Source organism: Strongylocentrotus purpuratus, unplaced genomic scaffold (genome assembly GCF_000002235.5).
Source record: "Strongylocentrotus purpuratus isolate Spur 01 unplaced genomic scaffold, Spur_5.0 spur5_scaffold_5, whole genome shotgun sequence".
NCBI classification, from domain to species: Eukaryota; Metazoa; Echinodermata; class Echinoidea; order Camarodonta; family Strongylocentrotidae; genus Strongylocentrotus; species Strongylocentrotus purpuratus.
This window is the reverse complement of record NW_022145611.1, coordinates 6,098,404-6,126,062: the sequence shown is the minus strand read 5'-3', so window position 1 is coordinate 6,126,062 and position 27,659 is coordinate 6,098,404. Positions and strand designations below refer to the sequence as shown.

Sequence of the window (27,659 nt, the reverse complement as noted above, 5' to 3'; positions counted from 1 at the left end):
AAATGTAAAAAAAAAAGAGCACACATATAATACAATGACGTTTTGTCAGTTTGGAGCCGGAAGGGCGTTAACACTGTGCAACATGATATGAGTTAATGCCCTACTGGCACCAAACAGATCAAATATACAAGATAACTAGGTTATTTGCCTTCTGAGGCATACCATACAATTTGCTCTATCATACATATCAAGCACTGTGTACAATATCGTAGGCTTGCGGTTGCACCATGTTCGAGAAGGGGGAGGATTTTGTATATCTACATCACCATGCAAGCCGATAATTATAAGGAGCATCCAACATAATTTTTTGTTCTTTAAGGATTGAAACGTACCCTCCTAATTCATTAAATTTGCAAGAATATAATGGTACGTAGGAGTAAACACAAATCAAGAACTGACTTAAGATATGACTTAAACCTGACTTCACAAGGTTTTATGCATACCATAAGGTTTTGAGCTGAATTGTCAGTTGATTATCCAATATGCCACATGTCATTTAGATTGATTGTTTTTCTTCCATTCATGAATAAAATAATCTATGAAGTTATACATAAACTGGAAGGGCTTATTATATTTATAATGCTTTTCTTCACATTCCTCATGTTTGAAAAAGAAAAGTAAATGCCGATTATCATAAAGTTCCTTATTTTACATGGTATCACGACGGAGCCATTAAACAAGACATGAACATCGAGGACAACAAAGACAAAAAGGACACAATACTGGAATGATCAATATTATTTCATTACCAACAATTTTTGGGATTATTCATCATCAGCTTCTTCTCCACTCTATTGCAAAACTGTCGATGGAATGTGCATTTTAATCTGCTGATCAGGAACAAAACAAGCCACATTCCAATTCTTACAGCATCATACAGAGCACCACTGCATGGTTTTCAGCATATTCCATGTCAATTTCATAATAATAATAATAAACAAATATTCCGCTTTTATATAGCGGTTAATACAAAATGGCTCTAAGCGCTTTACAGATATATCATTATCCCGGTCATCGGATTTAGGCTTGCCCGCACACAATGAATGCACATGCTCTACTCCCTGGGGAGCATTCCAGCCGAGCGTCATTTAACAGACGCTCACAATACTGAGCAAAATACATTAACTTTTGCATCCTACCGAGTACCCATTTAACACCTGGGTGGAGAGTGGCAAATGTAGATAACGTCTTGCCAAAGGACGTTAGTGCAAAGGGGGACGTAAATTGTTTACAGCTCGCAAGAAAGATATTGATTGACCCCAAGTACGCAAAGTTTTGTTATGACAGAAACAGAAACTCACTTTGTTTCTCGATCTAACAACATAGAGATCCAGTGTCACTACGGTGACATCTAACTCCAAGCTTTATTTTGTTAAAGCTATAGCTAGGGTTAATAATAATAATAATAATATTCCGCTTTTATATAGCGCTCCGTACATCGATACAACGATGTGCCTAAGTGCTTTACATATATATTATTACCCCAGTTAGGTATAATGTTGTGCCTAGGGCTAATGTTAGGACTTCAGTGCTTGTAGGAAATTGGCATATAACCGCACCACTGCATGAATTCCATCACCTCCATGCATTCTTAATACCTATGGGGATGAATATTGCAGTGGTGGACGAAGAGCATGATATTATGTAGATATTAGAGTAAGTAGTCTACAAAGCTTTTCTAATCAGACCCACTGGTTGCGTATCCTCATCTGGGGGTGGGGATGGGTAGCTTGCCAAAGTAGTGTGATGCATTGTGGGCACATTGGAGGCTGATGTTAAACACTGGATGGGTTGGTCTCTGTTCAGGAAAAAACAGGAGAGGGTATAACAAAAATGATAAATTCTACTTTTCCTTTAATACGCTGGCTTCTCATTTTGAAGTAAGATTCAATTCTAATTCAGTTTTAATTGATACGAATCAATAGCAAGTCAAATTTTATTTGATATCACTAGCAACCCTCTACATAAGAGATAAGCGACTGTAATTTTGCAATTGACCCTACCGCAAATACAATGATCGACAGTAGATGGCGACCTTCCTCCCACACTGCGCAGATACAATCCTGGGGAAGGCGATAAGACAAGGTTTCTTCAGGCTTCCATAGAGAATGTACAGTAGTGTTAACTAATTCCTTATTTTACTACATAACTATTGTTCAGGTTTCATGAACTCCCCCGATGATTTGATGAGATCTTTGTAGGCACTATCATAATCTGTTACTTATAATAATAATAATAATCTATAATAGTAATACGCTAAGGCTCCGCGGGGGGGCATGACGTCTCCGCCGGCCTTTGTATTCTATTGTTTTTTAATGAGATCGCCGACCCAAGTTGGTGCGGCTATCTCCTCCTGAACCCTCCCCTCGGGGTACCGGTGACCGGTGCCGTAGTCCGCGGGAGAGTCTACTCTAGCGAATTGGCTATACTCCGCCCGAGGTCCTCCTGCGTGTCGACGTCCAGGGCGAAAACAGACGCGACATGCATAATGCAGGATATGCGTGACGACAGAGATACCTCATGCATATTCAACATTACATCCGTATCAAATAGACACACGACAGACGACGTCCAAACTTAGAGACCTATTTCCATCATGATTGCCGCGATTTTGATATAGTTTTTGTGAATGGAGGTATGAAATCAAAGCTTATTTTGTGATTATTACGGACATGTATACTAAATTTTGATCATCATTTTCTAAAGGAAAGTTATTACAAGAAAACCATTAGACTGACAGTTGAGTCGCAAGCTGCCTTCAGTCAACACACAGTGCAATGCTGCTGTGCAGTGTGTGTGAGTTGACATGAGCTTGCAGGAAGCTTCAACACCAGCACCGCGCACTGCAGGCGTCCGACGCCTGCGGCGCCGGTGTTCGAGCTCATGGAGTTACGCTGTAGTGTGTGTGAGTTCAGCTGAGCTGATTTGACACTTTGAAATAAATTGTTATCTGTTGGTTTGCATCATTATTGCCGCGATTTCAATATAGTTTTGTGAATAGATTTACGAAACCTGAGCTTAGAAATAGTAAAAGTATTACTAATGTCTACGTTTTTAAACGACTGTCTGATTTTCTTGTGAAAATTTTACTTTGAAAAATGATTATCGAAATTCATGGTCGGAAATAATCACAATCTAGGGTTTATTATGTTACAGTTCTTGCATCAAATCAATGCATGAAAACTTAGTTATTGAACTAGAAAAATGTTTTTTTTTTTTTTTTTTAAATAGGCAATTATGAAGTAGGAAGCCTGAAACCTTATAGCCTACTAAACAAATCTCAACAAAGTGTAGGCCTATCCTTTTATGAATTAATGAAAAAGGAGCCCCAGAAGAAAGAGCCCCCGAAAGTTGAAAAAGTAGCCCCCGAAAATTTCCCAAAAATTTGAAATGGAGCCCCCGAAATGAAAAACTTAATTTTTTGCCTGCGCCCCCCTTTAGAATCCTGCGGATTTCCGCGGGTCCTGAGTTGAGTGTATATATAATATAGGCGTGGGGTCCACGGGTTTCAAGGGGCCAGCATAAACCCCCAAAAGCTCAGGGTTACGTTCTTCAAAGTTGGGGGGGGGAGATCAGATCGCAGCGAGTTGCGTGTATATATAATATAGGCGTGGGGTCCACGGGTTTCAAGGGGCCAGCATAAACCCCCAAAAGCTCGGGGGTTACGTTCTTCAAAGTTAGGGGGGGGGGGGAGAGAGATCAGATCGCAGCGAGTTGAGTGTATATATAATATAGGCGTGGGGTCCACGGGTTTCAAGGGGCCATAAACCCCCGAAAGCTCGGGGGTTTTAGGTGTTTAATTAGGGTCAGATGAGCATATTTTTTTCATACTTTATTTGTGACACTTGCGGGTCACTAATTGGCGTGGGGTTAATACGTAGAGTTGCGTAGTGTTGCGTACCAACTACGCTGGCCTACGTTACTATATGCTGAGGGACGGAAAGGGGTACGCAAGATGAACGAAAACAATTCAACATGTTTAATTTTTTTTCGCGTACTTTCGGCGTAGAAACTTGACGCAGAAAGTACACCTTTTTACGCAACACTACGCTACATGACTACGCAGCAGTACGCTACCCTACGCCAGATCGACAAAGCAGTAAAAGCTTTCCACACAGTAAGCAACCAAGCAAACCTGTACGCCAGCCTACGCATAACCTACGCAGGGACTATTTTCCCATTAAGACGCAGCCTAATTTCTGCGTATTCGGTACGCCACACTACGGAACTTAAAGCTTAAAGAATAACTACCGGTACAGTTGGATCGTTTTTTAAATTTTTATATAGGGCCAAATTAAAAAGAAAACATGTTTAGCATCCTGTTTTTTTCGATAAATGGGAAGGAGGAGGCCCTTTTTTTTTTTCCTTACAAAATGGCCGCTCCGTACATTTTCCCATGACATTCGGGCTATTTTTCAAGATGGCGGCCGACAATTTTTTTTTTTCATGTTTTTTTTCTTTCAAAAAATAAAAAAAATTCAAAAAAAAAAAAAAATTCAAAAAAAATTCAAAAAAAAAAAAATTCAAAAAAAATTCAAAAAAAAATAAATATAGGAGGCGGCCCCCAAAAAGGAAGCGGACAGGACGCTGTTTTATTTTCTTTCAAAAAAAAAAAAAATCAAAAAAATTTCCAAAAATAAATAAATAGGAGGCGGCCCCCAAAAAGGAAGCGGGCGGGGACGCTAAACATGTATATTTTTTAAATGGCCTGAATGGCAAATAAAGTTCTTGGTGGTTTTAATTTAAACACTCTCTATATATCTATTTACACCCCCGCCCCCCTCTAAAATCCCGCGGATTTCCGCGGGTCCTGCTAGTAATAATAATAATAGCCTAATAGTCCACTCCAAATTTTATTAAACCGAAACGGAAATTCTTTTTTGCCCAATTGATCGTGAGCCCGGCAGCCACAGCGCCAGATCAATGTTGCTCTATCCCTTATTGTTGAACGCCAAACAAGGTAGCAACAACTCCCATCTTTTAACGTCTTTTGGTATGACGCGGCCGGGGCTCGAACCCACGACCTCCCGGTTGTGAGGCGGACGCTCTACTGACTGAGCCAACACTACGGTATAGTTTATTGGTTCCAAAACTATGACTCCAAATAGACTTTCTAGTTCATGACCCTTTGTATTTTTATGGGAACTGGAAGTGCCTTTGCCAAATATACCCATGGCTGGTGCTGCCCTCTATGGCCAAATACAGTAGTTGCGGTAGCAAGAGTTGATTGGAGATCTTGCTACCAATTTGGATTAGACACAACTTTTGGTTTTAAAAAAACCCTCATATATTATGGGGTGTTCAGGCCACCAAGTTGTAAAGACTTATCAACTCTTTCCAGGCTTTGGTCAACTAAAAGAACAGCAGGACACTGCTACAGTGGATACTACCACACACACAGTATATACTTGAAACAAGCAGTCTAGGGTTTTGTTTCATGGCAAATGGAGTTTTAAAAACCATGTCAATTTGATGAATAAACATAAACTTACAAGTTCATTCTTGGGATCTCCGGCTACATCATCTTCCCTGAGTTGACCAGCTAAGAAATGTTGAGCCACTGACAGACCACTCAAACAGTAGCATGTATGGTAGAAGTCTCTAGCTCTGTAGAATATAAAAAAAACAAAAAAACAAAAACAAACAGATAAGAAATGTTGAGCCACTGACAGACCACTCAAACAGTAGCATGTATGGTAGAAGTCTCTAGCTCTGTAGAATATAAACAAACAAACAAACAAACAAATTAGAAATGTTGAGCCACTGACAGACAGCTCAAACAGTAGCATGTGTGGTAGAAGTCTCTAGCTCTGTAGAATATAAACAAACAAACAAAATAAACAGATTAGAAATGTTGAGCCACTGACAGACCACTCAAACAGTAGCATGTGTGGTAGAAGTCTCTAGCTCTGTAGAATATAAACAAACAAACAAACAAACAAATTAGAAATGTTGAGCCACTGACAGACCACTCAAACAGTAGCATGTGTGGTAGAAGTCTCTAGCTCTGTAGAATAGAAACAAACAAAAAAATAAACAGATTAGAAATGTTGAGTCAATGAAAGACATCTAGGTGTGGTAGAATATAAACAACAACAAAACAAAACCCCCAAATAATCAGACGACTAGATTTGTGAATGTGGATCACATGGTTTCGTGGTTTGAATCAGGCTGCAGCATTAATATCCTTTGGTGAGACATCAATCTACGTTTGCCACTCTCCACCCAGGTGCAGTAAATGGATACCCGGTAGGAGGAAATACCTTGAATGCTTGTGCGCCTTGGTGGTAGCCGTGCTTAGGCTGGGGTAATAATATGATTGCAGGGCCCTCGGGGAGAACAGTATTAATACTGATAAGGCTATCCTGAGTCAACAAGACATGTTATCATTTTATTATTATTAAAGCCACACTGGACTACTTATAGCTACTTGCGCCCTCTATGTAGCAAAAAATGCCTAATCGATGACTGTTAATCCCCCATGATCTCCTTTTTCTTATGTTAATAGAGAGCTGATTTGATGAGATAACCACCTGTCAGTGACCTTGCAGGGAGGTCTAATCCCCTTGGCCAAACTAGTGCATACGGGCTTCAAGAGAAATACTAAGCTTACAGCTCTAGCCATTGTACAATTAACCATACTGGGAGAATTTACTTACTTTCCGGGTTTGTCTATGAGTCCTCCGTGATTGTTCTGGCAACAGAGTAGTACATACTCCTGCAGTGCTTCTGAAACAAGATACCACACAATGAAATCATGATAAACCAAGTATATGACATATATCAAATCATATCTCGTCAAATGAAATCATATGTTTATTTCCTCTAAAAAAAGAAACACATTACAAAAACACTGACAATTTACAAACTCTTATCATTGAATCATAGAACCACAAAAGATTTGTAAAGCAGACAGAAACTTTAGTTCTTTAAATTTTTAATGTTTCAAGTTCGACACCAATATCTTCCAAAGTAAAAAAAAAATTGTTCTTACAAGGCTCTTGTTTTCTTTTTTTGAGTGTGTGTTTTTTTGTTTTTTTGTTTTTTTTGGAGGGGGGGGCTCAATCACATTCTTCGATCCCATTCCTGCCACTTACTCTGGTCAAACATCCAGGAGTCCATACTGAGCGCTGTATCCTCCTGCTTGGTCAGGATGGAGTGAACGAGAGGGAAGACTCCAGCCTGCCAGAAGGAGTAGCAACCATCTACAAGCTTGTTTGTTCTTCCCTGGAAACCACCTTCAAAGCGCATCTGACGCATAGCCAACCATCTCTGCAAAAATGTTATTCAAGGTACATTATTAAAACATTTGAAAACAAATTCTTACTAAATTGCATAACTTCAAACCAAGATTTGATTTTAAGAATGTAATGAAAGAAAAAAAATGAAATTAATTTTCCTGATTTTTTCTTCCATATTTATAAAATGTTTATGAAACTCACTTGAAAGGTAAACTGCACTTAATAGATATCATCTTTTTTTATTAAAACACTTCATCTACCTCCCTGCCTATAACAAATCGGACATCATTTTTTTTCTCCCATAGTCATAAAAATGCACAAAATATATAATAAATAAATAGTGTTCCACGACCAATATATAAGATCTACATGCACATTTGTATGTTCTCTTACAGTGTATTATCCAAAAATATACTTCATGTTATAGTTCTAAAGACATTTTCTTCATTTTCTAAAGTCTGCTACCATAATTGATGTTGTTGATATTTGTTGTTAATGTTGCAGCTCATAATGCTATGGATTTATGATGATCACAGCAATTGTATTAAAGCCTGTCTGCACTAGTTTGGCTATGGATGATTGGACCTCCCTGCAAGGTCACTGACAGGTGGTTATCTCATCAAATCAGCTCTCAATTTACATAAGAAAAAGGGGATCATGGGGGACCAACAGGCGCCGATTAGGCATTGTTTGCTATATAGAGGGTGCAAGTAGCTATAAGAAGTGCAGTGGGGCTTTAAGTAATTCTGAAGAATGAATGAAATCCAGGGGCCTGTTTCACAAAGCCTTTTTACAATGCTAAATGACAAACTCAATGACAAATCTGCTGATAACCAATCAGAAGCAAGGATTTCAGTAGCTTATAACAAATACTGTCAGTTGTCACTAATGACAAGTTTTGTGAAATGCCCCTCAGGAAACGACTGTGGATACTATACTTCATAACAGAGGATATGACAGTCAAGATGTACTTACTAGTAAACCCTGTACATCACATAGTCTCTCGTGTCCCAGGAGCACCAGGGCTGCCACGCTGCAGAAGGTGTATCCACCGTGTGCTTCCATACCAGGCTGGCCGGCAAAGCCTCCCTCGTACGTCTGACAGCTAGTGTAGAGAGGAGAATAATAATAACAATAATCATAATATGAAGAATTTAATTCCAAAAGGAGCTAAATCCACTTTTGATGAAAATTGAGTTTTTGATATCAGAACATTGTTCATTTAAAGTACCCATCTTTTAATAAAAGTATTTACCTAAATTTTGAGAGCAATTAAGTCAAAATGCACCTTCTAATATTACTTTTCCATAAACGCCTGTACAAAATCTGGTAAACAAATCCCTTTTTCTCTGAAGTTACAAAAATGGATTTAGCTCCTTTTGGAATTTAACTCTTCATATATTGTTCTCCTATAGCGTATTTCAGAACCGTAGACCCTCTCAATGCACTTTACAATTTATAATCAATGACAAAAATTATCAAAAGTATAAGTTTTCAGCGCTTTCTTAAACACTTCATCGTCTGTTATGGAGCGTAGCGATACTGGGAGAGCGTTCCAAAATTTTGGGGGTCCATATATGCTAGTGTTCTGTCACCGTAGGTCTTTGTTGCTCTGATGGTGAGAAGTTATTGAGAAGATGTTGTGAAGATGATTGTAGATGCTTTGGTGGGATGTAAGGTAAGAATTACACAATCGATCAAATAATTAAAACAACAACTATTTCTTCTACCGATTTAGGGAAACTTCATTGAATTTCTATATGAAGTTGATGAGCAAGACCTTTTTCATAGGTATGACAACCCTTACAATATGTGAAAAAACAATACAATTAATAAAGAATTAATGTACTGCTCCTACAAATATTTCTTTTACTAGTAATATTTCTAGAAGTTTCTATGTGTTTCAAATGAAACAGGTTGGCAGGCAAAGCCTCATTCATATGTCTTACAACTGTTATTTGGCATGTTTTTTTAACAATAAATAGGAAAAGTTATAAAAAGTACATTATTTTACAATCAACAAAATAATCATTAATGCTACTTTCAAGATACTAGGTCTCCTGCTACTTCTACTCCTACTACAACTTCTACCTACTTCACTTCAGCCTAGTACTACCGTAAACCTTGGGCAATACATCTGACATAAGGACACAAGACAAACACACAAATATTTCCATGATTACAAATCAATAAATATATATCGGCAATTGCAAAATTAATTGAGGAATTGCAAAATGAATCTAGCCAATACTTCTTTTTTTCTACCTCCTTCATTTCCTCTCGGCCAATCCTTTTTATCTTCTTTTTAAAACAAATACATTCTAAGCATCATGCATTTAAAACCCCTAGATCATGCGCATCTTCCATTAGATAACATAGTTCATACAAAGAAAAAGAAACTTTGTTACAATTGCTTTTGTAATTGACACATTCCAATAATTCTTTGATATTCCAGTACTTTCTATTTATGGATACCATACCTTACAATCCATTCAGGTGTACCATCAAACAGATCAGGGGTGGCAACATTTGTAAGAATGGCAGAAACTGCAGCACAATAGGCTCCTCTGTGGGAGGTAAGATGAAAGAATGAATCATTAAAGATTGTATCGAAAATATAATCACAATATTAAGCTTAAAATCGTTCTATCAACTGCACAAATCATCTGTTTGGAAGGATAAGAGCATAAACTCATAAACATTGACTCAATATATAATACATGTTCAAACGGTAGGTCTTAAAAATAGCTGTAGTTGATTCAAATTGATTACAACCTAATGCAGGTTTGATATCAATTGCAACCCTGTATTAACAAGATACAAGTTGTACAAGTACATGTATGTCATTGGAGGACTTTAGTTCAGTCTAAATCAATTGTAACTATATTCCTCTCTCTCTCTCTCTCTCTCTCTCTATCTCTCTCTCTCTCTCTCTCTCTCTGTTTGCATATATTCATTTGTCCAGTCCTAAATCTCTCCTCTCCTTCCTTCATCAGCTTTTCTGTAAATCCCTTCAAAGGTCTTCTTTTGTGTGTCTCCCTCTATCTCCTATAATCTTCACCTATCCCTGTACAGTACTAATTCTTTCTCTATTTGTAGATACAGTTGGTGTGGTTTTTAGCGCTGGATGAAGACTTTAAAGATATTATTCATAAGATTAGGCCCACCATAGCAACAGTAAGCACAGTCCCATTAAGGTTTCCAAACCAAACAGAGAATACCCCTTTATCCGTCAATTCTATTACAATGAAAAGTTTTCTTAGTAAAATCGGGTGGATTTCCATGATATTGCTACTTACAACGTTCCTGAAACCAATCATGCACAAAAACAAGTGTTGTTCTCTTCGATATCTAGTCAATGCTTTTTCCTTTTTTTCAAAGTCATTCATTTGTAGAATGATACAAAGATTATCACAACCTTTTAATCAATCATGTATCAAGGAATAACTTTTGAACAACACTATTACCATATTCAAACTGAATTTAACTTGCATACCGGTAGATAGCCCCTACAGCCCTTAAACTAATCGTGTGACCCACACTACAACCCCAGGGGTCGAATCAACAAGAGAAGACCATACATATATCACCTTAACCTTTGCAAAGAACAGTGCTAGAGGTAAAGTCAGGTCATGCCAGGTCAAAAATATATTCTGTGAACTTGACCTTACAAGCAAATGTACATATAGTGGGCTAAGACCACAATCCTTATCTCCAATCTACAATGCTCAGTCATGCATACTGTACACAGACTAATATCTTGGTAAACTGAGATTTCCTATGGCAAAATCGACTTACAAATCAAAATCTGGTGCCTGGACTGTTGGAAATACATACATGTGTGTCCTATTTGCATGTGAATGCAGCTTTTTTTTTTAAAGAGACCTGCTGGTATCACAAGTGTGAACCAAGCCTCAATTTGTATTAAAGAACCCTTCGAATTATATGGAGCACGTACAGGTATGGCTTCAGACTTGCCTGACTGACTCGAGATGAAAGAGAGGACTAGCTACTGCAGGGGGTGTTTCACAAAGATCGTAAGTCGAACTTATCTCTAAGTTGGACTTAAAAATTATGGAAAGCCATTAGCATCCTTGAAGATATTTTGTAAAAGTTATTTTAAAAGGCATAAAATGTTGATTCAAATCATTCATATTTTCTTTTATCATGGGAGATCTCATGTCCTTGATGTGGAATTTATGAAAGGTCTAAATTACTTGAATTTTTGCTTTTGAATATATTTCAAAATAAGGCTACAAATGGCTCTCCATAACATTTAAGTCCAACTTAGAGTTAAGTTAGACTTTCAATCTTTGTGAAAAAAACCCTGGAGGTCTAGCTTCAATAGAAAGAGGCTCCCCAACAGCCTTGACAACACCATTCACACACCAACTGTGGTCGAAACAGAGGGTATTGTTGGTAACCACGATCATGGCCATATTCCACGCCTGAGCGATTGGATCAATGGCAAGATTTACAGGTTTCAGTGCAGCGAGCATGCTCCAACTGTAAACTAGACCACTCATCAATGGTGATTCATACCACTCCTGCAAAAGTTCTGCTTTAAATCTCAACTTGGATAGAGTTTTGGGACATGTAAACTGTGTTAATATTGCCTGTAGTTTAAGAGAACTACAGGTTTCAGGACAGCGAGCATGCTCAAACTCTAAACTCCTACCACTCATCAATGGTGATTAATTAATACCACTCCTGGAAAAGTTCTGCTTTAAATCTCAACTTGGATAGAGTTTTGGGATTTGTAAACTGTGTTGATGTTGCCTGTAGTTAAAGAGAAAGGTTGATTTGGGAATGTGATGACAGATTTATCAAAGTTATCCCAACTTGCTTAAGATGGTTTGGAGGGACAGTCTTTTGGAGCATGCAAGCATTGAATGATGTCCCTGGTATCATTATGAATGTAAGTTATATACATATTTACTTATTTCTGTTGTTAGAAAGTGTCACAAAGTTTGGCAAAAGGTAATTATTGGATAATAATATCTGTTTTTTATAGAATGCTTTACCAGTTACCCTTTGTTTACGGTATCATTATCCTGGTCACTTGATATACTTACTATTTTAAACATTACAGGGCACATTCTCCACTCCCTGGGGGAGCATTCCCACTAGGTACTTCAACAATGTAACATGATTTAAACAACTTTCAACCATTCAAGGACCAGCACTCCTAAAATTCGCATTGTCTGTCTGCCTAGCTGCAAACAGGGTATTTGTATTTATTATAAAAATGCATAAGATCATTACTGCATTTTCATTCTCAATTTTTATCTGCATAACCTATTTCCTGAAGATTAACATTACATGGTTTGTACAAAATTTAATACAAACACAAAACTTTTCTCCTAGTAATTCTGCTGCTGTTTCCTATACAAAGAATACAAATAGCATACCTACTACTGGTACTTCTCCTATATCACATGTACTACTACAACTACACAAACATTTGAATGATTAATTTGATGAAACATTCATGCAATAAATGTGGTGTAACACTGACCCAACATTTTATGCCCCTGCAACTTTTGATACAGGCTTTATTTCATCAAATGTATACGGTAAGGTTTATGGTCGCAAATGGTTTAGGTCAGGTTTAGGTTTAGGTCAGGTTTAGGGTTAGGGTTAGGTAAAGAGATGGATCCAGGGTTAAGTTGGAAATTCTCTTAGTGTAGGCAACTGATGCAGAGTGATTGTTATACAACCAGTAAATACAAGTATATACATGTATATAAGCAAAATGTAAGTTAATTTTCTATGACACAAGTTTATTCTTTCTCTCCCTTCATCTAGGCTACTTTCACAACAAGGCAAACTTGAGCAAACAAGCTTCAACAACGTGAGCCATGTGATTTGGCAGTCATAAACTCATATCCATTCATCAATACATATAGTTCAAGATGAGGTCATTCACCCTCCTACCTGCAGTCAATTTCAAGGACAAGTCTGGAGTACAAGCAGCCTCGACCTCCGATGTCAGGAAACTGGCCAATCGCTGCTGGAACGCCAATCGAAACACCAAGACCCTTACCTATCCCATACCTGGACCACGCCATGATGGGAGCAGACCAACTAGCATACTTTCCCTCCCCCTCCTCCCATCCCAAAAGACGTTTAACCCTCGTGCCGACCCGTCAAAGACACTCCCTCAAGACAGACACCGTCATAGTGGCCTTCGAGGATCTTCAAAGGTGCCTTTCCCAGCCATCCCAGCCATTCCAAGCCAGTGCAGGACGGCATCTCGACAGAGTAGCTTCTCTCTACCCAGGAGTGATGTTGGCAGAGGAAGGAACGGAAAGAGAAGGAAGCCTTCTAAAAGATACAGGGAGGTCTTTGTATGGGACCACAAAACTAGAACTTGCTTAGATACGAGGATGAGTTCAATCACAAATGAAACTTGTATTTCTGATGAAAGAGACAATTCACTGGAATTGGCTGCAGACAATCAGGGACGCAATGTATATACACCAAAAGGTAAACATCCAGTCAAGTACAATAATATTAGTATAGATGTACTGGTGATTTGTAACATTCTCAATTGCAACGGTGGCATAAAAAACGTCTTCTTTGTCCTTAAATACGACTAAAATGTTGACAAAATATATGCAGCTTCTTCTTCAATCTTGAATGTAAATCATCAAATCACTGTCAAGCTTTAAAGTGTTTTTTTTTTTTGGGGGGGGGGGGGGAGGGTTCAATGTAAAAAAAAAAAACATATTTTAGAAGGTGCAATATTTCAAGCACTCCATAGAACCATGCATAAATGAGTATGTCTACATCCATAACATTTGAATCGAGATGAAACTGCACTAGAACAACTAAAAGTAACAGAGAATGCATCATATGACCACAGACCTTGACACCCTTTTCAAGGCAAAATTTGACAACTCTTTCCTTTTTTTTCTCCCTCCTTATTTCCTAACCCTCAGGACAAGCAAGATTAAACAGGAAACAAAGAGCTCAAGGTCTCCTGGGCATGTTAGAAAGACCACTGAGACTTGATCAGCTCTGCAAGACTCCCATCCCACACATGGCACCACTGACCGATGCAACGTCTTCAGAGATGCCCTTCACATCAAGGACGGTCATTCTTCCACCTATCGGTCAAGATGTTGACCCTTCAACTTCAGGATACAGTCCGAGATTAGAGAGGGAGCTGAGGGAGACAGCAGGAATTGAACAAGTGCGCATGAAACCAGCAAAGACTAAGAGGATGAATCAGGCAAAGAAGGGTCTGAAAACCAAGAAGGTGCAGAAGGACAAGTTGAAGCCGAAGGTGGTGGATGTGAAACACAAAGGAACAAGTGATGGCTTAGAGGATGGTGGCGATGGAGATCCTCAACATTTTATTGGAGAAGGCAACTCTGATTCTGGTGATGATGACAAAGATGACAACAGCGATATGGGATGGACAGATGATGATGATGATGATGATAGCAACGACTATGATGAGGATGATGATGATGATGATGATGATGATGATGAGAGTGGGCGAGGTTTTCTGATTGCTAGTCGAGTGAACTCACAAATGAGAAAATCTGCCTGCTCTGTCAGTCAATTTTCAAGAGCTTCTGGCTTTACGATGAGCTCAGTTGAAATTAAGATGTCTGGAGGTGATAGAGACGATGATAATACTGATGATGATGATGATGATGATGATGATGATGATGATGATGATGACGACGAGGATGGTGATGAAGATGGTGATGGAGACATAGGAGAAGGTGACAATGACAGCGAAGATGACAACAGTTCAGATGAAGACCATGATGATAACGATGATCAGCTCAACCATGTTATGGATGTCGAGGACATGGAAGATGACACAATAAAAGATTCTGACGATGAAGAGGATGAAGACATGTTTGTGAGAGTCGATGACTATGGCGAAAGTGAAGAGGATGAAGACATGTTTGTGAGAGTCGATGACTATGGTGAAAGTGAAGATGAAAATGAAGAAGAAAATACCACTACTGCAGGTGACACTGCAACTGAAAATATGAGTGAAACTGAGGGGCTAGATGATGATGGTGATGATGACGGTGATGATGATGGTGATGATGATGGTGATGATGATGACGATGATGATGATGAAACTGGTACTTACGTTGAGAGTAATAATGAGAGTGAATGTGACAATGGATCTGATAATGATCAATAGGATTAAGAGACTAGTAATAACTAAAAATAGAAAGATTCCATATCTAGGCTACTGAAACTGAAAATATGTACCCACCACGTGCCATTATTTGTTCATGTTGTATACTACAGACAACTTTGAATTACAACTCGTACAAATACTCATATTAGGACTGACTGTATTGTAAACAATGGCGTTCTAGGGTGTATCTTCTGTCGATGTTGACAATACTCATAATAACCTTCAGAGATGGTAATCATGATGACAATGAAAGATCCTAAAGCAATCAATTATTCAAATATTTAAGGGAAGTGACTGTGCATTCTTTTGTCTGTTCAGACCCAGAAGGTCATTCACTCATAGGTGAGCAGAGAACATGCTTTTCAAGTATGCCAATGCTACAACGATCAGGACAAGAAAGGCAACAGAGAATGGTATAAAAAGATATCTTTGAGAGAAGCGTAATTCAAATCCACAAACGTTCAGGACACAAAAATGTTGTTGCTGCTGCTAAATTCAGTGTTGTGTCAATTGGGATTCAAGTATTTCGCATCATGAAACGAATCGGAACCACTCCCGAAATCAATGAACATTTCTTGGGAAATTGTCTGGCTTTACATTATTTTAACCTTTCATTTAATAATTTGTTGCTCTATAGTTGTATATCACTACTAATATTTGACAATATAAATCGGACACAATGTAGCAATGTAGAAAGAGGAAAGAGCAACAGGGAAAGGAGAGAGAACGGAGGTGGGGGGAGGGGGGGGGGAGGGGGGGGAGGGAAGAGACTTGTAATGTCAATACTGCTCTTCTGCTACACTTTTGGACTCTCATGCCATTCCTTATATCAAATTCTTTGCTTTATGTATCATGAAGATTGTATATAATGATGTCATGATAAAAGTGTATTGCTCGTTACCTCTAATCGAGGGCTTCTATCACTGTATCTGAAATATATTTTTGTAAAAATGTGTAGAATTAAATTTTCATGCAACAAAGTTTTGCTATGCAATCACCTTGTTAAACCTGAGTTCTCTTCATTAATAAAAGTTTGTCCTTACACAATGCCTATGCGCTTTTACATTTGCACTTTCACTTTGTTGAACAACATCATAACAATCACACACAGGTTTCACACTGACCTCAACAGGCATACAATCATTATGATCAATAAAAACAGATTTTACTATCAACGAATCCATGAAATATATTTCAATTTATCTGACATCCATACTAGAATATAATCACTTCATTCACAAAGAATCAAAAAGAATATACAACAAAAGAGGTGTCTCTCTTAAAATGTCTGTATTTCATCATAAACATGCTTAACGACACATGTAGCAAATAAACATAACAACAAAAAAATATCAATCATTTTAGGCAAAGATAAGTATTATGGTATAGATAGATTCATCAACCAATATTTGAAAAGATACAAAGAAAGTTAACAAATTTAAAGGAGAGACACAGTATGACTCTAGAGATATAAAGTGCAATTGTCACTACATCAGGATGTAGTGAAGAAATGTGCATTTCTTATATAGTTTGAAGAGTCTTATTATGAGACTACCAGCGTCTTAATATGCCTACCAGCATATCTTGGGGGCTATTGTTTACTTTAAGATTATACTACTAGTCACAGAGACAGGAAGTTCTTTGTTCTTCTCCACCTATGTTCTGGGAGAAGCAAACCCCAGTCATTCTGAATGTCGAAGTGATGCAGTAAGGTCCGAGTTACATAACATTGCAGCAGAAAGTTTTAGTTATTTTGTGGAACAAACTACAGGCCCAATTCGGTAAGAATACGATATCTATTTCTATATATGTTATTTGATATACTAGAAGGCTAGGATGTATCTTGATATAATCTCAGTTGAGTTTGGTAGAATTTTATAGGAGTTTTGTAAAGATGATGTTAGATGTTGTACCTAGCTTTTAGGAGTAGACAAAGAGATGAGTGTGTATAATGTATAGTGTAGAAAGCCGAGTTCTTTGTCTTTGTCAGCAGAAGTTACAGTACATTTAAGTGTTTCAAAGTAGCAAAGATTCTGCTACTATGTAGATGATAACTTGTTTATTATATATATAGTTCATGTCAAATTTAGAGCAAAACTAAGTGTTTAGGAAAGAAACAATTTTCTTTGTTAGTTATTTAACATAGGAACTTAAGTGACGAACCGCGTCTGAATGCGGCCCTGTTCACACTCATGTATGTTTGCTTGTGTGTACTGTTTAATAGTTTACTGCATAGTTTCAATGCAGGGTGTGTTCACATAGATATTTAATCCAGTTTAACTTTAATCTTGTGTCATATATTAATGTGTTGTAATCAGTATCTTTAATTTAGCTATAGGGTTTTTATATGCTTACATGCTGAAACATTTATTCATTATTTGTTTGTTTGTTTATTATCATTACAGATTGTTATCTGAAGGTTTACCGGAGATAGTAATTAACCTGAAGGTTTACCGGAGATATGAAAGTGAAGTTACGAGTTGCTGAATAAAACAGAAGTTGGTTGGACTTTAGCAAATTGTTTCCAGTGTTAATTTTCATCGGTGTGCCTTGTGAATAACAACAGTTGGATTTATTGTTAGACGAAACTCCTTCATATAAAGATTTATGAAGGCAGCCACAATAACAATCGAAGCCTGTTATTCGAAGTCGAATAACAAGCGAAGTTCCACAATAACGAATGAAGTTCGAATGACAAACGAACATCAATTATAAGACTTTTTGCAGCCGTTTAATGAACTTGTAAGCAGACCTAGGTTTATAAAGGCCTGAAGTCATGCCTTTATCAGAGCCTGTATTGCGACGTGAAACGACGACAGAGAGGAATCCCACATCGAAGGCTAGAAGTCTGGCTGGTGTTAAGTTCACCAAGAGCGATGTGGAAGCAGGACAATATGATGCAGTCATCATGAAGGCTACACGTGTAGCGAGCTCACGGATGTATCGTGAGAGTGTGAGGTTAGAACTAGCTGTCATGGAACAGCAGGACAGGCTAGATGCTGTAAAAGTTCAGATGGAGGAACGAAAGATACAACAGCACGACAGGCTTGATGCTCTAAAGGCTGAGCAAGAGCATGCTAGGAGAGTCCGGAATGAGAAACGAAAGCTAATACAGCTGAAGCTGAGTCTGCTGAGAAAGAAGTCGGCTGACAAAAGAAATAGATTAGAAAGAGAGGAAGAGAGTGACAGCTCTGAAGCTGTCATCAAAGATGTCAAATTGCCAAAGGAACAGCCAGGGGATTCCGTCCATGGATTGGCAGTTGGCACAACAACACCTATTCTTGATAGAACTTCTAACCAGACAGGTTTTGAAACGATGGCAGAGTCCATGGCCCATGTGCAACAAAACGTGCTAACGCAGAGACTTGCTGTTGCGAGTCAAGTTCCAAAGTTGGAGATACCGGTATTTAGCGGCGTTGCTGACGGTCATCGAGCCAAGGACTGCACTGAGAGGAAGGTTTGCAAGATTTGTGAAGGGTGTCCCCTTGCCTGCCTGCATACATGTAAGCCAACCGAGAACCAGATAAATCCACCCGAGGAAGCCGCATCCAAGTACACCAATGTCTGCGCTCCTCAAGACAAAGATGAACAGGAGCACTGTATGATTGTGCCAGACTGGGTGAGGTGCAAGGATGATCAGCGTAATGTAGGCTTCGTTTCGGACGAACTGTGTGAGCAGTTAGGAGTACAGGGAACTGATACTACCCTGAGGCTCACCACCATGCACGCAACGGCCAATGTCAGGAGCATGAAGGTGAGCGGTTTACAGGTGTTGGACTTCAATAGGGAGAACAAGATTGACCTACCCCCGTGCTTCTCTAGAGAGTCTATTCCAGGTATCAGAACCCAGATCCCAAGGAGTGAAGGCTTGAAGGAGTGGCCTCATCTTGAGCCAGTTGCTCATGAGTTGATGCCATACAACAGGAGCGTCAAGGTATCGCTCTTAATTGGAAATAACTGTCCCCGAGCCATCCGCCCTCGAGAGGTGATAGCAGGAGGAGAAGATGACCCGTATGCCATTAAGACAGCACTTGGATGGGGAGTAGTTGGCAATGTCTGCCAGACGTCGGTGCAGGAGGATGGTGTTCAGATCTGCAATAGGATATCTGCAATTGAGATGCAGCCAGAGTTTGCCTATGAGAGTAAGGCCAAGGAGATCATGGACACTGAGAAAGGCATCCAGTTTCCGAAAGATAGCTACAAGGACTCAAGTGCAGATGGTGAGCTGTACTCCGTGGAGGAGATGGAATTCAAGGAGATCTTGGAGAGTGGTGCCCGCAGATGTGACAACGGCCACTATGAGATGCCATTACCTCCGAAGTCTGCAAAGCCAAACCTTTCCTTCAACGAGCCACTTCCCTTGAAGAGATGGAAGCAGCTGCCTGGGAGGTTGCGGAAGAACCCAAAATTTGGTGGAGACTACAGAGCATTCATGGATGACGTCATCCAGAATTATGCACCGAGAGTACCTCCAGCAGTTACAGCCCTGTCAGAAGTGGACGCGAGTGCAGCGAGACATGGCCATCAGCGATGTAGTCATCGTGAAGGAGACTGCGGACGTCCAGTGGCCTCTAGCAAGAGTAGCAGAAGTTTTCCTAGTCAAGACGGACGCGTTAGAAAAGGTAAAGCTCCTCATGGTTGATGGAACGCTGAACAGTAATGGTAAACGTCTGAAGAAACCTTGTTACCTTGATAGACCCGTCCACAAACTCGTGTTACTACTGCCGGTAGAGTCTTAGGAATAATTAGTTCTGTTGTTAATAACAGAGATGTAAAACTAATCGTGACCTGTCTTTTTCTTTCCATTTCTCTTTCTTTCTCAATCACTTTCTCACTTTCTCATTCATTCCCTCTTTCTAGATTTCTACCTTTATCTTAGTTTCATGACCTTTACGTTTCTTGTTGTTTTATCCTATATTTGCAAACAAGTTTGTCATTATCACGCAGAAGACAGTAGGGATTCCCCCTCAAGGAGCCTTTATCTCATTGTTGTATATTTTTCTGATGTCAGAAGTGTCCTCATTCGCACATATGTAGCCATGCGGTTATTAACGAAAGGTGTTGATTAAGTTTACTTCGTATACATGTTAGTTACATGTCAGGTGTATTACACTTATTTTGATTGATTACCAATCAAGCAGTAGTTAGAGCATTAATGGGTTAAGTTGATATATCTTATGCATTGTAGATAATGTTCATGAAAGTTACATGAATGATGAATGATCGTTAGAGGTTAATGTTGTTCCTTGGTAGTAATAGTAGTGCAGTATGTCTATCTATGTTGTAGCGTAGTCTTAAATTTGGATATTAACAGTTATTTTAGTAAATGTTACTAACATTTAAAGGAGCCATGTCACTACATCAGGATGTAGTGAAGAAATGTGCATTTCTTATATAGTTTGAAGAGTCTTATTATGAGACTACCAGCGTCTTAATATGCCTACCAGCATATCTTGGGGGCTATTGTTTACTTTAAGATTATACTACTAGTCACAGAGACAGGAAGTTCTTTGTTCTTCTCCACCTATGTTCTGGGAGAAGCAAACCCCAGTCATTCTGAATGTCGAAGTGATGCAGTAAGGTCCGAGTTACATAACATTGCAGCAGAAAGTTTTAGTTATTTTGTGGAACAAACTACAGGCCCAATTCGGTAAGAATACGATATCTATTTCTATATATGTTATTTGATATACTAGAAGGCTAGGATGTATCTTGATATAATCTCAGTTGAGTTTGGTAGAATTTTATAGGAGTTTTGTAAAGATGATGTTAGATGTTGTACCTAGCTTTTAGGAGTAGACAAAGAGATGAGTGTGTATAATGTATAGTGTAGAAAGCCGAGTTCTTTGTCTTTGTCAGCAGAAGTTACAGTACATTTAAGTGTTTCAAAGTAGCAAAGATTCTGCTACTATGTAGATGATAACTTGTTTATTATATATATAGTTCATGTCAAATTTAGAGCAAAACTAAGTGTTTAGGAAAGAAACAATTTTCTTTGTTAGTTATTTAACATAGGAACTTAAGTGACGAACCGCGTCTGAATGCGGCCCTGTTCACACTCATGTATGTTTGCTTGTGTGTACTGTTTAATAGTTTACTGCATAGTTTCAATGCAGGGTGTGTTCACATAGATATTTAATCCAGTTTAACTTTAATCTTGTGTCATATATTAATGTGTTGTAATCAGTATCTTTAATTTAGCTATAGGGTTTTTATATGCTTACATGCTGAAACATTTATTCATTATTTGTTTGTTTGTTTATTATCATTACAGATTGTTATCTGAAGGTTTACCGGAGATAGTAATTAACCTGAAGGTTTACCGGAGATATGAAAGTGAAGTTACGAGTTGCTGAATAAAACAGAAGTTGGTTGGACTTTAGCAAATTGTTTCCAGTGTTAATTTTCATCGGTGTGCCTTGTGAATAACAACAGTTGGATTTATTGTTAGACGAAACTCCTTCATATAAAGATTTATGAAGGCAGCCACAGCAATAGTGAGAAAGAGAACTAAAGAGAGAAAAATATATGAGCATGTGAAAGAGAGCGAGAGAAAGTGAAAGAAAGTGAGATAAAGTGAGAGAAAGATGGAGAAAAATAGACAAAGATGTGTATGTCATCAAATGGGAAGAAGTTTGGTGAGAGAGAGAGAGAGAGAGAGAGAGAGAGAGAAAGCAAGAGATGGAAGTTATGTGTATTCTACAAGATGAGCGAGTAAAAAGGTGTGGCAAGAGAGAGAAAGAGAGAGAGTGAAAAATGAAAGATATATGTATTTCATCGATGGAAAAGTATGTAATTTGGCGAGAGAGAGAAAGAGAAAAAGAGGGAGCGGGTGAAAGAAGACAAGATTAAATGGGGCAGCAAAAGGTTGAACAGATAAAATAGTCAAAAGAAGTGGCAACATACACAATAATAAACACAAAATGTACATAGACCGACCTACCTCACATCCACTTCTCCAGAATTATGCATAAGAAAAGCGCCCTCTTGTGTTTTCATTCTCATGAGGTATGATTGAAGCTTTGGTCTATGAGAAAAAATGGATAAAAAAGTGAGTACATTTTTGTAAAGGAGGTCCATATTGGCAAGGCTCTGCACTGCTGTCAAATTGTATTATGGTCCAATTTTTATTACAGCTGCAGACATTGACTGTTATCACAAGAAAAGCATAAATATCAAACAAACACGATTCAATTGTTGATAAATTCAACCGTTATTAACAAATTTAATGCGGGTTCTAACTTCTTTGTATCCAAGGCATTCTATCTCTCATCTGAAATCCACTCACTTAACATGCAATGTAAGCATAAACTCTTACACACATGATAAGGCATCAGATAAATATTAGAAGCAAAATACTTATCATCATTAGTCTGAAAAATACATGATGAACGGTCGATTTTTGAAATCTTCAAAATAAGACCCTGCAAAGCAAACACAATAAAATATATATATTCCTTGTGTCTGTTCAACACTAGGTGAAAAAAAATTGGCCTAACTGGAGAATACACCACAAACCACTAGTGCAATGTAGGGCCACGTTTAGGGTCACGTTTAGAGAAAGGCTGTGCACAACTGTGTAATGAGGTACCCAAGTACACTCCCATGCTTACAAGTGAATACTCAAATATTCGGACGCCATGTTTTTTTAAATTTTTAATTTTTTTTTAATTTTTTAATTTTTTTGCCACCACCATACCACGGGAGCAGTATCCCAGGTCCGTCTCCGAAAACTCATGCAATTTGACTTCCAGTTGCAGTTGAAGGCGCCGATTTAATAATAAAGATAACAGTAAACAATGCTGTTTTAAAAACCAAAGATGGCAGAATAATCCATTTTCCTCCGAATCCAAACAGAAATCCATACATTTGGTCCAAGTTTCTGAGTGGTGAGTTTGAAAGTGATTGAGCTGAGAAACATTTTTACCGACAGTACCATGCCAGCGGCAGGCGCTCTCCCTGGCACAGGTAAGCGTCGGCCTGGACAGTGCCAGGTGACCGGGATTTTTTTTTTTGCGGCCGAATATTCGAGTACGAAAAATCGTACTCGAGGATTTGTCAACAGTGCGGGTACTCGAGCTTTTGACTACCTACTCGTCGCAGCCCTAGTTTAGAGTCAGGGTCAAGGTAAAGGCTACCTGAGGGGTGAGGTATTCTGCAGTTGCTTTGTTTTAAAGGAAATTCTCCTGATAAACTTTTGTTCCATTCAATACTTCAAATGAGCCGGTTCTCACCTATCAATGATGTTATACGCCTCTTCTGTTCCTAGAGTACTGAGGGCAAGCACTGCAGCATAGGTGGGGGCTAGATGGGCAATTTGGCCTGGTCCTCCTGTACCGTGATAGGAAATACAATGTAATATCGAGGGGTCAGTGGCACAAAGACATAACTTCATTTTGGCTATTTTGAGAAAAAGTGGTTAATGTGTCACTGAGCACTTGGGTTTAAGACTATATTTCACTAGCCATTGACTTCAATGGGGGTGTTGGGTGAACTCAAGTCTTTGTGTTTCCTGGAAAGCCCACATTTTTATGAACATTTTGATATCAAAAACTCATTTTGGCAATATCTTTGTGTCACTGAACCCTCGATATGTCCCTAGGACTTGTGTTTGTGCTAGTTACAGTTTTGCTTTCTCATGACTATTTGGTACTTCAACCAAGAATTTAAAAAATAGATGTTATAAAATATAGCAATGACTTTTATGTTTAATGGAAATATGCCAAATAACAATTACAAAAAGTTTTGATATTTTATCCAATATCGGCAAAAGCAACATCTGAAGTGGAGCACTACAATGAAATACAATGAAATACATAACTACGTGAATTGTACTTACTAAAAAGTTGTAACTTGGCAACCACTTATTATTTTCATGCACAAATGTATGTGGTGTTAATTCAGGAAATAGCAAAAAGTGGTGTTCTTTTGTTAAAGGCCAAAGAAGGAACTGTCCCAGTAATGAGGAAATATTTTACGATTATGCTCAAGTTCTAATAGACAAGAAGTTTTAATTTTCATTACCGGTAGTCAAAATTCTCATTCAAGTTTGCCATTCCTGCCAAATGCTTACAAAACAAATTACCATCTACAGCTGTGTCAGGTTTTCCTGATGACTTACAAGATCATATTCCAATTTCTCAATATTTCACACTGGCAATTACTAAACTTGGCCTTTAATTTGTGATGAGGACTAGAGTTAAAACACTAATATGATTTTCGGGTATAACAAAATACAATTAAACACACATTGTCAAGGCATCTAAAACTGAATGTGTTAGTATGTATACTCAAGTACAAACATAACATTAAAATTAAATTAGCTAATGATAATCAAGAAAATCTGACAAGGATGTCTTCAGAACTATTCCATAACTTCAATGAAAATCATGATCAGTGCAAAAAACAATTTTAAAACACTGTGATGGGGGCTCTATTTATATGTGGTGTGGTAAATGTGCAATTTTTTAATGCATTTCATTATTTTTAACCAGAGTTTTTTTCAGATTTATTGGAGATCTTTTTCTAGAAATTTATTGATAACTAAGCTCTAGTGAATATTATTTAAATACTCATGATTCTAGTTCTTAGAACTATTAAAGCCTATCTGCACTAGTTTGGCCAGGAGGGATTAGAACTCTCAATTAACCTAAGAAAAAGGGGACCAATGGTCACCGATTAGGCATTGTTTGCTATATAGAGGGCGCAAGTACATGTAGCTAAAAGTAGTGCAGTGGGGCTTTAAAAAGAGATACAATATCAAAATCTTAGTCCAAAGAGAGATTAAATGAAGAGTTAAATTTTTTGTTTTTTACCTGCAAAACCTCCATCTGGACATTGACATTGGCCAAGGAACTGGGCAATGCTGCAAAGAGAAATAGGGTGAACGAGAAAGAGAAATGAGTTATCAAGGTATGAAATACAAGAAGTAACAGAAGACTTCTATTCACTTGTTTAACTTGGATAGTGTGTATACAAAATTTCTATGTTTCACTTTTTCCGCTTTACTGTTATTTTTTAAATTTCTGTGATGCCGTAAGTAGATCATACACGTGGTATATTTTCAATAGCCCACAGTTATTAAAAAGGGTACATATGTGTCCACAATTATTTGAAATTGAAACCAAACATTCTACAATATTTGGGATTAAATTCATTCACATTTTGGGGCAAAAATTTACCGCTCTGGGCTTTAATCCTGAGTTAGGGTAAGGGGTAAGAGTTAGGGTTGTAATTGGGTTTTAGGGCTAGGTTTAGCATTGTGTCCCTGGTTGAAGTTAGGAATTTGGATAGTGTAGAGACTAGAGAATTATCACAGAAAAATTGTCGCGGATGCGAGTGTTGTGCAACCAATCAAAATAGTTTCAGCATACTTACCTCGAGGACTGTTCGGGGTGAATTTTTCTCCTAGGAGTTCTAGACTGTGTACAATCCAGTAACAGAGCCATGGTCGACTGGCATCCAATACCTCGTAGGACTCGGAGAGGTAACATAGACCCTTGTTGAGATAGGCAAGATGTTTAAAACGCTCTAATACAGGTCTGAAAATAGAGAGGAAAAGGGGGAATTATGATATTTACAACAATAATAAGAAGAAGAGTGATAGCGATACTTATAGTAATACTGATAATAATAATAATAATAATAACAATAACAATGATGATATTGATGATGATAATAGTGGTAAAGACCGAATAATCCTGGATCAAGTGAGTTACAAGTGAGTAATGATAATGATAACAATAAATAAATATTTATAAACAAATAAATACATGAATGAATATATACAAAAAATGATTTGAAAGTCTATATGGCACAACATCTTGTAAAGACCTTCAGTGCACTTCACAATAATTTCAAATTTAACATAAAATTTCAGAACCATGTTTTATGATCACGATTCACATACTATTATTTCCAAACAGTTTTTCAGTTAGTACCCAGTTATCACGTTCATGCATGCACAAAAACGTGCATCATTTCTGCAGGAGTGTTCCTACTATATGGGCACTGTGTGAGCTTAAGGCAAATCAAAATCATCTTTTATTGTCGGGATGAATAATGACGCTTACCCTTTATCCTCTGGTGCCAAATTCTTGATCCGAGCTCTGTACATGGCAAACTTGTTGTCCACTAGCTTTTCTACATCTTCCTGCACAGCATAACATGGATGAGACAAAGCAATAGAATGGTCACATGCAAAAAATAATCTTTTTCTGTTCATTCAAGTTGTAAATTTCAGTAATCATTACACCTACAGTGCGAGTGACCTAATGTTCCATTTAATAAAGTGCATTATCATCCTAAATTACGAAGAAGAACACAAAATGTAGAACATTCAAAATAGCTATCTCCTTTATTTTAAAAAAAATCTACTACTGTAACACAGCAGGAATAAGAAGATGAATAACAAATGAGAAGAGAATTGAAATACAATGCAAAAAAAACCCCACAACACACAAACAATCTTTTATGTTTCTTTTGTAAATTAATTCATTTTCTGCTTTGGAGTTATTTCTCTAGTGACTTTAATCCTGCTCATAAACTTCTTCTTGCACTCCTTAACTATAAGAAGCTACTGCTAAATCTTAATGAAGATGCTAAATAAAGAGACATCTTGACGAGACCAGAGCCTTTGTTCAACTGCTCTTTACTTGGAGAAATTCAACTCTAACAGATATAATAAATAATAAATATATATATAACAATATATAATGGTTTGGTCTGGACAAATTATTGTCTTATGAATACTATGACAAATCAATGCATTACTTTAAATGCACATTATTTTCTGGTGTCAAATTTCCATCTTCTTCTTCTTTACCTTCTTCTCTTCCTCCTTCTTCTCCTCCTTTTTCTTTTATCTCCTAGCTCCTCCTCTTCCTTCTTCTTCCTCTCCTTCGTCTTCTCCTTCTTCTCCTCCCCTTATTCTTCTTCTTCTTCTTCTTGACTTCTTCCCTGGGCTTACATACAGCCTTACAAACAAGTTACACTTACAAATACAGGCACTAAATAACTAATTTAATTTCTCACATTTCACAACACACAAATCTCAACGTATGGGTAGGCCTATACACAAAACTACTGATGAATATTAATCTACATTTGTCAGTCGCTTTTAACACAATTCCTCCATTCACAAAACAAACCTGTTGCTCAGATGTTGAAGTTGGAACCCCATCATCAAGAAAATGCTGATTTGCAAGCCAATCTTCTTTCTCAATGCATCTAGCTGCCTCCAT

The 27,659-nt window shown here is 37.9% G+C and overlaps 3 protein-coding genes across 5 annotated transcripts; 1 reads left to right on the top strand and 2 right to left on the bottom strand.

Annotated features, from left to right (window-relative positions):
* Positions 1-723: 723 nt before the first annotated feature.
* Positions 724-25,860, bottom strand: LOC576777 (protein farnesyltransferase subunit beta). Of its 2 annotated transcripts, XM_030998699.1 has the most exons (10): positions 25,795-25,860; positions 25,233-25,282; positions 23,652-23,748; positions 22,361-22,444; positions 9,722-9,808; positions 8,217-8,346; positions 7,098-7,272; positions 6,660-6,729; positions 5,493-5,607; positions 724-1,798 (listed from the first exon to the last, which is right to left on the bottom strand). In XM_030998699.1, the coding sequence occupies exons 4-10, from the start codon at positions 22,420-22,422 to the stop codon at positions 1,706-1,708; spliced, it is 732 nt and encodes a 243-aa protein (XP_030854559.1). In that variant the 5' UTR covers positions 22,423-22,444; positions 23,652-23,748; positions 25,233-25,282; positions 25,795-25,860; the 3' UTR covers positions 724-1,705. The 2 variants fall into 2 exon arrangements, with proteins under 2 accessions (XP_030854559.1, XP_030854558.1); XM_030998698.1 differs by lacking the exons at positions 25,233-25,282; positions 25,795-25,860 and having other exon boundaries at positions 23,652-23,827.
* Positions 16,900-21,799, top strand: LOC105439261. Of its 2 annotated transcripts, none has more exons than XR_004066524.1 (2): positions 16,900-21,067; positions 21,692-21,799. XR_004066524.1 is itself a non-coding variant. In XM_030998697.1 (2 exons), exon 2 carries the CDS (start codon positions 18,194-18,196, stop codon positions 20,057-20,059), a length of 1,866 nt encoding a protein of 621 aa, XP_030854557.1. In that variant the 5' UTR covers positions 16,900-17,198; positions 17,823-18,193; the 3' UTR covers positions 20,060-21,799. The 2 variants fall into 2 exon arrangements, 1 of the variants encoding a protein (XP_030854557.1); XM_030998697.1 differs by having other exon boundaries at positions 16,900-17,198; positions 17,823-21,799.
* Positions 24,171-27,659, bottom strand: LOC586698 (protein farnesyltransferase subunit beta). Its single transcript, XM_030998506.1, has 5 exons — positions 27,567-27,659; positions 26,490-26,569; positions 25,795-25,958; positions 25,233-25,282; positions 24,171-24,209 (listed from the first exon to the last, which is right to left on the bottom strand). Exons 1-5 carry the CDS (start codon positions 27,657-27,659, stop codon positions 24,171-24,173), a joined length of 426 nt encoding a protein of 141 aa, XP_030854366.1.

Bases quoted from the DNA above. Each gene is read 5' to 3' on its own strand.
- LOC105439261 (XM_030998697.1), top strand. From the start codon at position 18,194: ATGCCTTTATCAGAGCCTGTATTGCGACGTGAAACGACGACAGAGAGG.
- LOC576777 (XM_030998698.1), bottom strand. From the start codon at position 23,812: ATGAAGTTATGTCTTTGTGCCACTGACCCCTCGATATTACATTGTATT. The intron at 22,445-23,651 runs GTGAGAACCGGC...TTTTTCTCATAG, and splicing joins GCGTATAACATCATTGATAG to ACCAAAGCTTCAATCATACC. The intron at 9,809-22,360 runs GTAGGTCGGTCT...TACCTCCCACAG, and splicing joins TCTGGAGAAGTGGATGTGAG to AGGAGCCTATTGTGCTGCAG.
- LOC586698 (XM_030998506.1), bottom strand. From the start codon at position 27,659: ATGGAGGCAGCTAGATGCATTGAGAAAGAAGATTGGCTTGCAAATCAG. The intron at 26,570-27,566 runs GTTTGTTTTGTG...TATGCTGTGCAG, and splicing joins CTTCAACATCTGAGCAACAG to GAAGATGTAGAAAAGCTAGT. The intron at 24,210-25,232 runs GTAAAAAACAAA...ATTTCATTGTAG, and splicing joins TCCAGATGGAGGTTTTGCAG to TGCTCCACTTCAGATGTTGC.